The sequence below is a fragment of the Monodon monoceros genome, unplaced genomic scaffold, assembly GCF_005190385.1.
Source record: "Monodon monoceros isolate NGI ecotype Baffin Bay Population unplaced genomic scaffold, NGI_Narwhal_1 Super_Scaffold_4, whole genome shotgun sequence".
Taxonomy (NCBI): domain Eukaryota; kingdom Metazoa; phylum Chordata; class Mammalia; order Artiodactyla; family Monodontidae; genus Monodon; species Monodon monoceros.
Window position 1 is genome coordinate 54,949,000 of NW_021703781.1, and position 15,963 is coordinate 54,964,962.

The 15,963-nt window shown below is 52.1% G+C and overlaps 1 protein-coding gene across 2 annotated transcripts; it reads left to right on the top strand.

Moving 5' to 3' along the window:
- Window positions 1-332: 332 nt before the first annotated feature.
- Window positions 333-13,824, top strand: LOC114908746 (paired box protein Pax-2-like). 2 transcript variants are annotated; one of them, XM_029245233.1, is made up of 4 exons: window positions 333-446; window positions 8,509-8,610; window positions 10,885-10,971; window positions 11,470-13,824. In XM_029245233.1, the coding sequence occupies exons 2-4, from the start codon at window positions 8,517-8,519 to the stop codon at window positions 11,589-11,591; spliced, it is 303 nt and encodes a 100-aa protein (XP_029101066.1). In that variant the 5' UTR covers window positions 333-446; window positions 8,509-8,516; the 3' UTR covers window positions 11,592-13,824. The 2 variants fall into 2 exon arrangements, with proteins under 2 accessions (XP_029101066.1, XP_029101065.1); XM_029245232.1 differs by lacking the exon at window positions 333-446 and having other exon boundaries at window positions 6,212-8,610.
- Window positions 13,825-15,963: the final 2,139 nt, after the last annotated feature.

Consider the following 15,963-nt stretch of genomic DNA (forward strand, 5'->3'; position numbering starts at 1 on the left):
TAGCCTCCTCCAAACATCCCTGAGGCCTCCAGCCACATCCCCCAGGACCTCCAGCCCCCAGACCTCAGCTCTGATTTAATTACAGGGGCATTTCCATAGCAATGAGACATTGACAGATAATGTGGGTGCCCTGGGTCTGCAGCCTGGGGAGTCACTGGATCGGGGCTCTTTCCCTTCCTTCTTTATCCAGTCCACCCCTAGAGGGAAAAGATATTGCAAAGAAAAGACATTAATTTACTCTAGGACTGGGGGAGTCAGGTCAAATTTGAATAGAACAAAAGCTGTGCCACCACAATCTCCAGCCCCAGTTCCACACCCATGTCTGTGCCCACCAGCCATCCCAGCAGTGACGGGCTTCCCTCCCCAGCAGGGTGCCTTGGGCAGAAGCACGTGAGGCTGCTAATGGAGCTACAGAGGGAAGGAGAGGCATGAGGAGCAGGAGGAAGGTATGAAGGGTACCCGGGCATCTTAGCAAAGATGTAGTTCTGTGGTTTCTAAGCTGAGCTCAGCTTTGGCCCATTACCTTGGGCCTCACCTCTTGACTCCTTCCTTCATTTCCTCCCTCTGTCCATGAGACGCAAAGGCTGAGCACGCCAAATGGACTGTGCTTGGCCCCCCACGGCATGGTCTCACTAATTCATTTAGAGATCAAGGAGAGAGGACAGTTTGAATTTGAATCAAAATATTTTTGAGAAATCAACGAGCTTTATTTCAAATGCATGTAGTAGCCAACTACAAAAAAGTGTTGCCTAGTAGAAAGCACTGGGCACTGTTTTCACGGATAGCTGGGTCATAGGGAAACTTTCTGCTGCTGTAGATATTTAGAGGTGCCTGGGGTGTCCCAAAGGAGAGTTCTCCAAAGGGGGGGGCCCCCCAGTACTAAGCCTGTTTACTCCATTATTTGGCACTTTCTAAGAAGAAAAGGTTGGCTACGTAAAAGTGAAGTCAGCCAACCCAACCTTTTCTGGATGACCAGAAACCCTAAAGAGGGGTGTCCCAGTGAATGTTACAGGTATGTATTGGGACCAAGGGCTCAGAAATGTCCTGGTGGCCTCAGAGTCACCTAGGTAAGACCTAAAAGCCTGTTTCCCCCGGAAAGCCAACCATCCGCAAGGTGACAGGAAGACCTCCCACCCTCCTCAGGGTGATCAGAGTCCTTCCTTCCCCTGCTCAGGACAAACAAGCCAGCACTTTTTCAACCCTGAGCTTTGGGAGGCAAAAGCCCTGCCACTATTGTTACTTCAGAGAGGGCTTTGCATGCCTTCAGCCTGGAATGCTCCCCTCTCCTTCTCAGGGGCCGCTGAGCTGGCGGGCAGGGCGGAGGAAATCCTGTGGCAGGCTCGGAGAGTAGCCTGATGCTCCGGCAGCTTAAGTGGCCGTTTTCCTTGGGATTAGGGTTTCACTTACACAGAGCGCCTGAAAAACGCTGCGCTTTCGGAAGGATTAGAGCTGACAATTCAGTGCTCTCAGAGAACAAAATAAAGCCAGAGAGGAACTGGGAGACCTGGAGTATCGGGAGACTGTGCAAACAGGCTTAACCTCTGCCCACCCAGCACGAGGGGCTCTGAGCCCATCAGTGAGCCTGGGCCCAGCCTCCAGAGTGCCAGCACCTGCCCAACTCCAGTCTTCCTCTGCCACTTTCTAGTGGAGCCAGAGAGGGTAGCCTGGGGAAGTGAACCACGGAGAGGGCTGGGATGTCTTCCTCTCTCTCCGAGCCTGTTTCCTTCTCTGTAAAATGAGAGGGAGTAGACTAGAGGATAGTCAAATTCCCTTTCAGCCCTGAGAATGTGATTCTCCCCAACACTCCCTATCCTTATCCCACTATCCTGAGGCTGCAGCTCCATCCATGGTCCAGCTGAGTTAGAAGGAGCGCCTCTTGTGGGGCCCTAGGCCAGCAGGCTACCGTGGCCCATGAAGGGCTGCGTGCTGGGAGAAGGGGTAGGAACAGCATGACTGGTTGTGTCCAGTTGGTTGGCTGTCGAGGTGTAGACCTTACTGAGCCCACATAGATCTGGGCAGCATCCCTGCCTAGGACACACCGGGGACTAAAGGTCCAGCTGTGGGTCGGAAGTGAGATCGGCTGGGAGTGCAGCCGCCCTAAGCTGCAAGCACAGCCCCGTCTGCCGGAGCCCAGGGCAGGCCAGCCTCGGGATGCAGAGCTATGGGGCCAAGACAGAGCCTGGGGCTGGGGACCCTCATCCAGGCACCTCTGCCCCCCAGGAGAAAACTTCCGGAGAATTTGGAAACCCGGGAAATAAGGAATAAAATGAAATATGTGGAAAGCTCTTGCCCTCTCCTTTTAAAGCATCTTTTACAGATTTAAAGTTTGTTACTTTGATGTATTCTGTATAACTTGGATTGGTCATAAAGGGATCATAATTGGTGTAGTACATGTAAATGTACAGTATATTTAGGCAGTAATTACAAATTTAATAACTGTATTCTTGGAAGTATTATAAATGCTTGTGTCAAATTCAGGCACAGACTGCCAACCTTGAAGCAATCTAATGTCTTCATTTTCACGACCTTATGAGAAGCAGACACAACTTGAGGTTAGGATAGTAAAACAAGAGTTATGTTTTTCGGCCTTAGGGTCCTCCATAGTGTCAAGTGGATAGCAAAAGTGCTCATTTTCAGAGAAAGATACTGAGGGAAAGCATCTCTAAACTGATTGAATATAACTTTTACTGTATAAATCTGTGTCTAATAAGTCTGTTGTCCGGCCATCACTGAACTAAAGCATCTCTGCTGCTTTGGCAGCTTCCTTTTTATTATTCCCTTGGTCTCCTGGATGCTGACATTTGCCTTACTTGAGATAAGCCTCCCTACCCTTCACATGTTATTTGACTGTTCTTTGTATGATCTGGTTTATTGGTCCAATTCAAATAGTTTCAAACAAATCAGTGTCTTTCTTACACCAAAAAACAAAGTTTCTTTGGTCTTTTATAAGCACTGTTTATTAATCTTTGAGTCATGAATACTTTTGAGAACATGATAAAAGCCATCTAGATATTACATATATGTATCTGTAACATCACATGTATAGTTTTATATGGACTCCCTGAAGCACATCCATGACATCCTACAAGATCGGTGAACCCCAGTTTAAAAGCCTTGCTGTAGAAAATGGAAGAACCTGAAACATGCAAGAAACAAGAAGCAACAAGATGTTCTGTTATAGGAAGGATTTGCTTAGCATAATCCCAGGTTACTTTCCTGGACCGAATACCTATTTTCTGGGTCTACATTATTTGAGAATGTCATTCTAGAATCCATTCCCAAGTATACGGCTTGTTCTGTAGTCCAGGTCCTGTCATCTACTGGCTGTGAAATCTTGGATATAATACTTAACCCCTCCGAGTTTCAGTTTCTCATCCATAAAATGGGGATTTAAAACAGATCAACATCATAGGTTGATATGGGGATTAAGTGAGATAATATACAGAAAATATTTAGGACAGTGCCTAGCCTGATAGTAGGTGCTCAGTGAATGCTAGCTAGTCTAGGTGCAAGTAGAAACACAACTCTGCCCTTGGATCCTAAGACCTGAAAAAATAGCATAAATTATCCGGTGACTGAAATTTTCTTAATAAAGTCTTTCACTTTGCTTTTCTCTGTACTTGTAAAAGGAACTGCACTTAGATTCTCCGAAACAGTTGATTTGATCTGGCCCATTTGGTAAGGAATGTCTGACAAAAGTGCACTGTCTGATTCAGATGTAGCGATTGCTGTAGAAATTGGCTTTAGAATCTTCAGGGACTTCTGCAGTTGAACTGAGAAGACATCCTCATCAAACACAGTGCTTCTAACACTTCTGGGTGCTTTAGATTCTCAGCTACTCCTGCTTCTTGAAGAGCCTCTTTGTTTTTCAGAAAACTCTCCAAAGAGATTGATACTCCACCCCATGGGATTTTACTACAGACTTTCAGTGTCAATATTTTATTCTTTGTGTCCTGTTTTTCTTGCCTCATCCTAATGACAGCAGTGACAATATGAGATTTTGCTTGTCAGATGACTTCTTTTTCCTTTTCTTTGGCTCTTTTGGGGAGTATCTGACTTCATGTTATCATTAAAAGACAGTGTGGTACAGACCTAGCTTCACACGTTGGCTCTGTCAGTTACTAGCTCTGTAGCCATAGGAAAGTCACGATGCCTCTCTGTGCCCCCATTTTCTCAACTTGAAAACAAGGAAGTGAGACTGATCATCTCGAAGGCTCTTCCATCTTTAAAACTTTGTAATCTTAGGAAACAATTATCCAACAGGAAATGCCCATCCTCTTGTAGTATGTGGGTTTTTATCCATATGTAATTCTTGGTGCTGCTTTCATGTTCCTAGCATTGTCAGTGAGCAAAGCAAATGCTTTACTGCTTCCTATCGTCTGTCAGATGACATATTTCATAACTGATGTATTCTGCTCTGAAGCTATTTTTCTCCTCTTTCTGCACTTTTGCCTGTTTGCTTGAAGGAGGTGGCTGTGCTGTCATACAGTTTTAGAGTCTGTCTCTGCTCCTGTTTGTCCACCCATCGGTAGTAATGCAACGCCCAGTACTCTGTCGATTCTTCCTTGCACAGATTCCATTACCCATTCATATTCACTCACTAAAAGAAGTTTGCTCGCAGAATGCTGCTGGGCAAATGGTATGACAGTCTTAGTAATTTGAAAACTTCCTGCAGTGTGTGCTTTCTATTATTGACAATGGTGTTCCAGAAGAATATATGGCTCTGGCAAGAGTTTGGTCAATTTGTTCCTGTTCTTCAGGTGTTACCTGTGTGCTAATGAAGCCATTGAGGTGCTTTGTATGCAGTGGCTTATACCTTTGTTGGCTCAGGGGTCCTGAACGGGCACCTCTTGGTAGTGATGCTGTACTGATGTTACAGAATCCAGTGATACTGTAATGATGTTACCGAATCCACAGCAGCAGAATCACAGCCGTGTGCTTGCATGCTTTTTCCTCATCATACGTCTCTTCTCTCACACTTAAAAAAATGCTTGAATAGCACTTCCCAGATTCAGTTTTTAAAATAGAATTTGGAAATGTGTCTCTCAATCAACAGTTCTGTGTCTTTCAGCAGGCCAGAGTTTCTATATGCTGGAAGTTGGACCATTTGCAAGAGAAAGATCCAGTGGAAATAAACACTGCAATAGGGGTGCCTCCAGGTAGCTGGAAACACCTTTCTAGTCATCCCACATTTCCTCTTCTCTCCTGAAGCTAAGTAAGGGATTGTGTGACACAACCTTAGAGTACAAGGAATTTGTGTGTGAAAAGCTGAGGGAGCTATGCAGCTGAAAATCAGAATTCAGATGCATTTCAATTCCTGTTTATTGAGAAAGAAGCATCCTTCTCTTCCTGACTGCTTTGTGGACATTAGGATCACAAGACCAATAACTGGATTTCTGTATTTTTCTATTCAAAACCTCTACATCCTCACTAACTCTCCTCTGTCTTAGGCCTTTTTTTTTTTTTTAAAATATATTTTATTTATTTATTTTTGGCTGCATTGGGTCTTTGTTGCTGTGCGCGGGCTTTCTCTAGTTGCGGCGAGCGGGGGCTACTCTTCGTTGCAGTGCGCGGGCCTCTCATTGCAGTGGCTTCTCTTGTTGCAGAGCACCGGCTCTAGGCGTGCAGGCTTCAGCAGTTGTAGCATGTGGGCTCAGTAGTTGTGGCTCACGGGCTTTAGAGCACAGGCTTAGTAGTTGTGGCGCACAGGCTCAGTTTCTCCTTGGCATGTGGGATCTTCCCTGACCAGGGCTCGAACCTGTGTCCACTGCATTGGCAGGCAGATTCTTAACCACTGCGCCACCAGGGAAGGCCCTGTCTTAGGCCTTTTTTGACAACGAAATGCCATATTATTAATCTCTCTAGGAATTGATAGATGTTGCTGACTTGTCCACTTGAAGTCCTCTCCACTGAGAGATGGTCAGGAGGATTGTACATTTAGTTGACAATAGAAGTCAATGAAAGAAAACCCACACAGAGCAAACACAGATTCTCTCTGCTATCTCTCTGGGAGTTCAAAATGATCTCTTGTTTGACAGTTCTACCCTGTTGTTTGTTCTTGAGTTTTAAAATATAAGATATTAGCTATATTAATAAGTAGAGAGAAAATCATTCTGTTGCATGATAAAGCTGAGTCACATCCTATGAGTCCCTTGCTTTCATCATCCTGTATAAATCTTTCATCGTCTTATAAAAATTCACGATCCATTGTTCAAATTATTTGTAGAAAAAAAGCAGATTCAAACATTTACATTTTGCCCAGCTTTTACCTCTTCAAAGGGCACCAACATATATGAAACAGAAAACAATACAACCCACCTGGAATTGGCTATTAAGTCCAATAGGGTGATAGAGAATTAGTCAATAAGTTTTTATTGAGCATCTACCGTATTCTCAACTGTATTACAGAGCAGAAGACAGGGCCTGCCCTCCATTTGATTATGATCTGTTTGAGGAGGAAAACAACAGGGCTGATGTTTCATGAACTGTAGTGACGTGGTAAACCATGGAGCACAGAAACTATAGAAGTTTAGAAGAGAGAAACTTCTCCGATGGGTAGAATAGTAGGGGTTTTAAGCCTTGAGCTTATAAGGGAAGGAAAGGGAAACTATAGCAAGAAGAAGAAAATGAGGTGGCAAAAGCAGAGATTTCACAGCATCCAAGCCAGTGAAAACAGTCACACTAAACCAGAAGGGGTGAGAATCAGAGCTGAGAAAACTGGGTGGGGAAGAGTACCTGGGAGGCTTTGAACGCCTGGCAGAGTGTAGACTGCCTGAGAGACACCCAAACTCTAGACTACAGAGAATCCATGATGGCTCTTACAAGGGAAGTGATGTGATGAAAGCAGCGTTTCATGAGGGCTAGCCAAGCAGCCATGTGAGGCACAGACTGAAGGAGAAGAATGCGGAGGCAGGGAATACAAGCAAAAAAACTGTTGTGGCAGACCAAGGGCAGGTGCTTAGGCACTGAGCTGTGGAGGTGGTGGAGGAAATGAAGGTGGGACAGATGTAACAGATATTGCTAAGGAGAATTGACAACACCCAGCGACTGACTTCAAAGCTGGGCGTGCTATGTCAAGAACGACTCCAGAGGTTTTGGTCTGATGGTCTTCAAGTAGGTCAGTAGAACTGACTGAGGGGAAGGTGATCTCTTTTATTCCTGTCAGGGTTGAGGTGACATTGGGACAGCTAATGAAAAGGTTCACAGGCAGCTGGGAATGCAAAAGCCTGAGCTGCATCCCTGTCTACTTAGGGAAGGATGAATCATTCAGATGTGTTAAGGTAGCGGTGAGGAAACTCACACGTTTCAGGAAAGTTGGAGGTGAGGTCGACTTTAAGGGGAGAGTGACAAGGAGAGAGAGAAACGCTTTGGAATAGCCATCGGGAGGATAAGGTCTAGGGCAACTGATGAAAAGAAAGTGGGCCAGAGATGCCTAGTTCTTGCCTTCCTCCAGCCACACCTCTTCCCAGGGTTGGACAGAGGCACTAGAGTGGGAGAGTGGCACTGGCTGACGAGGAGTGTAAGGGAAATATGGAGAGGAGAAAGGGGACCCAGGACCCAGGAAAGGATGAAGTAGTCTCTAGGGCATGGAAGTATGGGAGAGGACAAATTTATTGTCATTAGAGATTGGAGCATGCTAAATTGCAAAGAAGGCGGTGACCACTTCATGGCGATGGAGGGGGCAGGCAAGGAAGGGGGGCCGTTCAGGTACAGCTGTGTTCCAGAGATATCTGTGGACCATGGGTATCTCCCTAAGATTGGCTCGCTTTGCCTTCACTCCAGGATACTAGGAAAGCCCTTCCTCCCACTCTCCACACTCTAGCTAATAGACACCTCCAGGGACAGAAGTCTAGCACCTCCAGGGACAGAACTTGATCTGATCCATTTGCACTGTTAGCTCAAAGCTCCTGATTTGCTTCAGGGATGGTTTTCTATCATTTAAATGCCATGAACACTGACAGCAAAATAGCCCACTGGCTGGCCCCCCACTCTTCACACCTGCCAGGCCCAGCACCTGCAGCTTCACTTGGAGAGGACAAGGAATACCCATCAGCTCCTGTACAAGTCCTGGTGGGGTGTCCTCCAAGCCTGAAGGAAAGATGGGGTGTTAAAGAGGGGAGAGGTGAGCAAGATGATAGAGGTCCATTTGGCTACTGGATAGACCACAGCTGAATATCTCACTGGGAAGGAGGAGTAAAACCAGGTCATCTCCCTCCCTTCTCCATCTGGGTTTGGGCTACAAAGAGACACAAGCAAAGGCAAACACACATACACACATGCACAGAGAGACACACAAGGAGCTACACAGAGCAGAGGTGCATACACACAGCTGATCATAGGACATTTAGGTAAGCTTAGATACATGTAAGGGCACACCTGGACCTTCTCATTCAGGTGTGCCCCTACATGTCTGCACTCAGCGCTTTCTTTTCCATGGAGTACCCTTGTGTGAGCAGAGGCAGGCCCCTCTCTTCCAGGCCTCACCCCTTCCCCTTTGTGTTTTTCCAGGTCGTGACATGGCGAGCACCACTCTGCCTGGTTACCCCCCTCACGTGCCCCCCACTGGCCAGGGAAGCTACCCCACCTCCACCCTGGCAGGAATGGTGCCTGGTAGGTGACAATGCTGCAGCTGCCTAATTTAGGTGGGAGTAGCTAAACTGTGGGTGAGCTGCTGAGTGGTCTGTAGTCTGAGACTGGGGCTGGGGGAGACCCAACATCTCCTCCCCTGCAAACCACTGCTGTTCTATCCCTCTCTCTCCCTAGAGGCTGCAGCCGGGGTCCCTCATCCTCCCTCATGAGTAATCCAGGGAGGGAACTTGCAGAAGTGCTTGCAGTAGTGTGTGCACCTTTCTGTACGTCCTGGCCCCTCCGCAGTGCCCACCCACCCCAGTCTGTGCCCAGGAGCACGCAGCCTCAGCTCCACACTCAGTGCCCCAGCCCACCCCCAGCCAGCTGACACTGCTTGGAAGAGTCTGCCCTGGTTTCCATGGAAACTTGGAGCCAAGAACCATTTCCAGGGGCATGTCTGTCACTCAGACAAAGCCACCCTGGTCCACACCAACCCACAGGGAAGACCAGTGTGGAGAGCCGACCCCACCCCAGGGAGAGAAGGGAGTTATTCCCTAAGGAAAGAGGAACAGAAGACAGACTGTGGCAGGAACCAGAGAGACTGGCTTCACAGAGAGACAAGCTGGAGCACCTCCACATCTCCTGAGAGGAGCCCTGGGCCCTCATTGCTCCTGGGGGCTCTGACCCGTCCCCATCTGAGAGGAGCTGGGTTTGGGCTGTGTGGATCAGAGAGACAGAGGCCATATTTGGGGTCTGGTGACTGCAGCTGGAGGTTGTGCTCTCCCCAACCCCTCACCCCAGATTGGGAGCTGGGCTTGAAGCCAAAGAGAGTTGAAGTTACTAGTCACAGAAGCACCAAAAAACTCTTGTCTTAAAGAGGATGAGACTCACTGGGCCTGCTTCCTGTCCTGCTGGCTGCCCTCTGTGTGCCCCTTTCCTGAAGCTCAGCTCTCATGCGGGGGAGGATAGAGTAGGGTGACTGGCCCCATTCCTGGACCGTTCATTCAGGGACAGCCCCTGGGTAAGCAGAGGTGGATGTAGGGGGCTGGCCAAGAGGGAGATTGCTGCTGGGTGTTGTAGAATAGGGGATGAAGGGAGTTAGAGGAACTGGGTAAGGAGAGCTGCTGGTGTGGGTGAGGGTATCCCTGCCCAGATTTGGGGTAGGGTGAATGAAAGTGTCGGGTGCCAGGAGATTCTTCAGGGAAGGGTCCAGCAGTGAGCAGGTGGACGCTGGAGGAGGTCTTAGAGAGGCGGGGGTGAGGGAGGGGGGAGTCTGCAAGGGGATGGGGATGAGGGGAGCCTCAGAGAGCTCATGGTGGCAAGGGGGGAGTCGTTCAACAGAATCTAGTGCTGATGAGGAAATTACACTTGTTTCATTAGCGATGGGGAAGGAGATAGCTCAGTTCCTCTTGGTCACAGTTGAGCTCAGAAGCTCATTATCCTGCTGCACGCATGCTTTCCCTCCTCGTCAATAAACAGGCTTTCCAGTGGCTGCATCCCCCACCCCCACCCCAGCTCCCTCTCCGAGAGGGGCCCCTTCTCCTCTACTTAACCCGCGGTTAGGGATCACTGTAAACAGTCTGGGGTCATCACACAGGAGAAAGGGCGAGGGGGAAACCCGGAGGCCTGGCCTTTCTCCCGCGAAGGGAGGGAAGCAGCTTCCGACGGCTCCCAGCCCACGGGGCCCTCCGCTCACCGCTTGAGAACCGACGGGCAGTCCACCTGCCTCCCGCCACCTCCTTCCCCTGCTGCGTGGCCCACCTATCAAATCTCTAGAGGGAAAGGAGGGAGGGGGGTGTTTCCCAGCAGAGCCCCCACCCCTTGTACTGGCACCATGCTGAGATGCCATTCTCAGGACTTTCTGGGACAAAGTGTCCCGAGGGCCTGTCTTCGCAACCCTCCCCCGCTTTCACCCTATGGGGCTGTGGCTCCTAGAACCAGAGTTTCCACTAAAGAGACCCTGGCCCCCAACACAGCGGCGTAGGCGCTCCTGGACCCGGAACAAACCCTTCCTGGGTGGCCCGGAGCGCCTCCGCGGGGGGAGCCCCAGGCGGGCACCGCCCCGCAGTTACCTCCACGCCGGTGTGCGAGGCGGGTCGGTGCTTTTGCGCGCACACGCATACACACACCCCATGGGCTCCCCCCATTTGGACCAGGTGGATTGTTCCGCCTCCACCCTGCCGTCCGCCCGCAGTGGGCATTACCCTGCCCGCTGCACCTGAACCTCGGAGAGACGGGGGAGGCCGCTGGCTGGGCACGTCGGGTCCGCTCCGGCGTTGCGCCGTGTCTGATTCCCACTCCCTCGCCCTCCCGCAGGGAGCGAGTTCTCCGGCAACCCGTACAGCCATCCCCAGTACACGGCCTACAACGAGGCTTGGAGATTCAGCAACCCCGCCTTACTAAGTGAGTACGCCACCTGGCTGGCCGGCGGCTCAGCGCTTCCGTCCGCCCGCCGGCCAGCTCGGCAGTGCTTGCAGACGCGGGTCCAACTACCCGCGACCCGCCCTTTGGGTGCCCAGCCGGGCAGGCTTGTTAGCGCAGCACTGATGCCCCGGGATCCCTAGAGGACGCCTGCGCCTCCCGCCCCTTCCTAACTCTCCCCTCCGCTCCCTTACCCGTCGCTGGAAGGCTCTGCGCCGCCCCCACCCTCGGGCCCCCTGAAGGTCCGCAGTCGGGCGGCGGCCGACACCGACCGGGTCCCTCTCTCACCCGGTGAATGCAGCTCTCCTGGGGGCAACCAGCCCCGCAGCCCAGCCAATGCCTCCCTGCCCGGACCCTGCTAGACCCCAGCCCGGGGAGGTCTTTGCTTTGCTTTTCTTTCCTTTTTTGTTCTCCTGTTTGTCCTCTCACCCAGCCCATTCTTCTCCTGTGTTAACTTCCAGGTTCCCCTTATTATTATAGTGCCGCCCCCCGGGGCTCCGCCCCTGCCGCTGCTGCCGCTGCCTATGACCGCCACTAGTTACCGCGGGGACCACATCAAGCTTCAGGCCGACAGCTTTGGCCTCCACATCGTCCCCGTCTGACCGCCCACCCCGGAGGGAGGGAGGATCGACGCGACAAGAAGCCTCCCGGCCACCGCCCCAGACCCACCCCATCCCAGGACCCCTACAGCCCTTCACTTCACCCCGTCGAAGGCCGGACAGGACGGGTGGAGCCGCGGGCGGGACCCTCAGGCCCGGGCCCGCCGCCCCCAATCCCGCCCGCCGCCCCTCCCCGCCTGCCTGGACTGCGCGGCGTCGCGAGGAGGGTCCGACCCAGCTCATCCCCGCCTCGCCCGAGCCGACCCGGGAGCCGACCAGCCACACCACCGGACTCTGGCCGGGCCCGCCGCTGCGCGGGGGACACGTTTCTGTGACACACAATCAGCGCGGACTGCAGCGCGGCCCAGCCCCGGAGCAGCCCGCCTCGGACGCTCCGGCGCCCGGGAGGCTTCGCTGGGCAAAGGAAATTAAGAACAAAACGATGTTCTGCAGAAGAGGGAAGAGCCTCCTGCCAAGTCCTCGGGAAAAAGTCCGCACCCCGGCGCCAACCGGACTGCCCCCACCTGTGCCCTGCCCAGAAGGTGGAATGGAATGGGGGCGTGAGGGCCGGGCTCTAGGGACGGGGACGGGGGGAGGGGGGGCGCTGGGTTGTCAGGTGTTTCCAAGGTTGTGACCCAAGGCACGCAGGCCTCAGCAGCCCGCACCCACGGAGCCCGACTCTTGGCTCTTCCTTACTCCACCTGAATTGCCCAGTTCCCCAGGGCCCAGGCATCTCCTACTAGTGACCAGACTCTCAGCCCCGCCTTGCCCCTACCTCAGCGTCTCTTCCATCTGCCGACCTCGCACTTCCCCCTCCTGCCCGTCCTTTTCCCAGCCCACGATGCTCTGCATCTCTCCTCCCTAACTCGCTGCCTCGCCGGAGGCTCTTCCGTGCCTGCCTCAGGACCAGTTAACGCAGGCCGCGGCACTGGTCTTCCCCGAGCGGTTGCTTGATGCCCCCCCGCTCCCCCGACACAGACTCTCAATCTGCAGGTGGTGGTGGGAGCAGGGTCTGAGCTGCGCGGGGTGGGAGGTGGGGGGCTGCCCACTCCACCCCCTCCCACCCACCTCCAGCCTCCTCCTCTGGCAGGAAATGAACAGGGCCGCAAAAAGTCTACATTTATTTAATATGATGGTCTTTGCAAAAGAGGAAAACAAAAACGAAAACCCAACAGGCTGCTGCTTCGTAGAAAGACGGTGTGTGTCGTGTGAAGGCGAACCCCTGTGTATATAACCCCACCCCGTCCACCCCGCCCCGCCCCGCCCCGCCGGGTAGAGTCCCAGTTGCCCGCCCCGTCCTGCCTGTAGATACGCCCCGCTGTCTGTGCTGTGAGAGTCGCCGCTCGCTGGGGGGGAGGGGGGGACACAGCTACACGCCCACTAAAGCACAGCACGTCCTGGGGGAGGGTTTTTTTTTTTTTCTGTTACAAAAAATTACGAAAGAAAAGAAATCTCTATGCAAAATGACGAACATGGTCCTGTGGACTCCTCTCGCCTCTGTTTTGTTGGCTATTTCTCTGTAATTCCCTGTTTTCGCTCTCTCCTCATCTCTCTCCTCTGCATCTCTCCCCTCTCCATCTCTCTTCTCTGCTTCTCTCCCCCTGACTCTGTCTCTCTCAGTCTTCATCTCTCTTGTCTCTCTCCCTCCCTCGGCCTCTCTCCCCAGTCCTGCCCTGGCTGACTTGCCCCCTGAGACTAGATCAGACGTGGCAGCTCCAGCCCCCAGGCTCGCCCTTCGAGGCCGTGCCCCGCGCGCCCTGGGGCGCCGGCGGCCGGGCCGCCCTGCCCCGTAGTTGCTCTCTCGGTAGCGGCGATGCGCCCTGCATGTCTCCTCACCCGTGGATCGTGACGACTCGAAATAACAGAAACAAAGTCAATAAAAGTGAATAAATAAATAAATAAAAATCCTTGAACAAATCCGAAAAGGCTTGGAGTCCTCGCCCAGATCTCTCTTCCCTTGGAGGCTTTTTTTTTTTTGAAAAGGAAAACGAGAGAAGAGAATAGTTAAGGGATGTGCCGGTGCCCAGCCAGGCTCCAGTGGCCCGAGCCGGGCAGCGAGGGAGCCGAGGTTCAAACTCCGAGGCCCGTCCCATTCCAGTCCCTGTGGGGCTGGCGCGACAGGGGACCCAGACCCAGGACCCAGCCGAACCCTCGAAAGATCCCCTGATGGCTCTGGTCTCCTTGGCCACTTTCAGCGCGTCGGTTCGTTTTGATTCTTTTCCTTTTTTTTTTTTTTTTTTTGCACATGACAAATAAATAATAATAAATAATAATAATAATAAAATTTTGTATGTCACTCCCCATGGCTCCAGGTTTGTCTCTACTTGTCTCTGGGACAGGCCTTCCCTCACACTGGTTGATCTCAAATAAACCCTCAATAATCCTCCCAAGGGCACTTCCATTGCGACCACCCTGCCACCCCTTTGCTGAGACCCTCCTCCCACCCCTTTGCGGACCCTCTCATCGGCAGCCGAAAGCCGGCAATGGCCCAGACGAGTCTGCCTGCCCCCCCACCCCCTCTTCGGGGCGAGGAGTTTTCACTTTGCAAAACTTGAGACTACCTTCGAGTGAGTGATTTGGTCTCCCTACCTCTCCAACCACACCCAAACTTAGGGTGCAGGCTCTCAGAATGCGACGTCGGAGGTCCTCTCCGCATGGGTGGGGGGTTGTCTGCTGTCCTGTCTCCTTCCTCCGTGCCTCAATTTTTATCCCCCAGGCCGCACAGATACCACAGACGCTTGCCACCAGTTTCCTCGCTGCTCATTTATTTCCGGGCCGGGACAGCGTCCAGCCCCGCAGAGACCGGGGAAGAACCAGAGGGCTCAAGTGACCTCGCGCACCCCCTGATTCTGGTGGAGTCCCGGCCTGGGTGAGCAGCTGCTAGGATTGGTGCAGTCCGGGTGTATCTTGAGGGCATACAGGTGCCTATATTGTGGGTCGGTTGGTTGGTCGCTGGCTCCCATTTCTGTTGGTCTGCGTGGGTCTACATGTCCCTGTGTGAGTCTGAGGGTGGGGAAGTGGGAGAACTGTTGGTTTTCTCAGACACCCTTACTGTTCTTGTGCCCGGGTGTCCAGTGAAGGATGAGTGTCTGTCCCTGGGTCTCTCTGTTCCTGTTTGGGGGAGAAATGGAGTGATTGTCCAGGCTGCTTCTGAGATACTTGGAAGGGGTTTGCTCTCCATCCCTTCAGCAACCTCCCAGTTCCAGCCCTCCCACAAAGGCCACGGCCTCCACCTGTTCTCCGCCCTTGGATACTTTCCTTCTCTGCCCCTGGGAAACCTTCCCAGCTCAGCTTCCATCTCTGTCTCCTCCCACTTGAAAGCCTCTTGAAGCTCTGAGCTGCCAGGGGTGGCTGGGCAGCTGCAAGCAGAGCCTAGAGGCAGACCTAGGAATGACCTTTCCCATTGGCTGCGGGCAGTGTCTCCCAGGCACCTCCTTTCCATCATGATTCCAACAGGCCTGTCTTTCCCCAAGCCTATTTGCCCAGCCTACTCACATCATGACACTGTGGGACCCCCAACAAATCTGCAAGCCCTTAATCAAGTCCATCCCCTTCCTTCTCCCTCCCCACTTGTGTCTCCTCCCTATTCCCATCTTAGCAAATGACAGTCCCACCTTCCATCCTGCCCAGTGCTGCTCCTTTTAATCACCAGTCTCTTAGAAGAGTTGTCTTCAAACTTCTTTGATCATACACCCTATCAGTAAAAAGAAGTCAATGTGTACTTGCAATGTAAGTATAGTTACTTGTTTACAAATTCCATAAATGTACTACTAGACCAACATACTATGAATCTTATAAGACATAAAATAGAAAAAGGATGAGATTGGAATACATAGAAATTCCAGTGTTCTCTTCTCATGCATAAATAATCTTGTTCCCCCTGGAAGATGTGCACCCCACTTCAGAGAGCCTGCTCAGAACCCATGGAAATCCAGCATGGCAGAACTCCTGATTATTGCCTGGTGCTCAGCGAGTGAATTCCTGGAGGTCCTCAGGGCACTGGGTTGGCCCAGTCAATGCTGCGCTCAACACGCAAAGCAGGCTATCTGGCCCCCACTGCCTGGCTTTGCCTCCAGGTGCCCCCAGAATGGGAGTCCTGGCCTGCTCAATTCATCAGTTTGGGAGCCAGGGCCGCTTACCTGGGTCCCACCAGAGCTTCTTACCTTCTATTCTATTTCTGGTCTCCTTCATACCAAATTGGACAGCGAGGATCCGCTGTTAACAGTAACCACCACTGCCCAGCTTTCATGCTGTGTCGCTCCTAGGGTGCTGATTTCTGCTTGGAATCAGCCTGAGGGCCCCCAAGACATGTTCTACAATCTTTGACCAGTTGCCTGCTCTAACTGCAGTCCCATTTACCCACCCCAAACACAAA

Excerpts from the sequence above, each read along its gene's own strand:
- LOC114908746 (XM_029245233.1), top strand. The coding sequence starts at position 8,517 with ATGGCGAGCACCACTCTGCCTGGTTACCCCCCTCACGTGCCCCCCACT. Across the intron at positions 8,611-10,884 it reads CCTGGCAGGAATGGTGCCTG|GGAGCGAGTTCTCCGGCAAC; the intron begins GTAGGTGACAAT and ends GCCCTCCCGCAG. Across the intron at positions 10,972-11,469 it reads CAGCAACCCCGCCTTACTAA|TGCCGCCCCCCGGGGCTCCG; the intron begins GTGAGTACGCCA and ends TTATTATTATAG.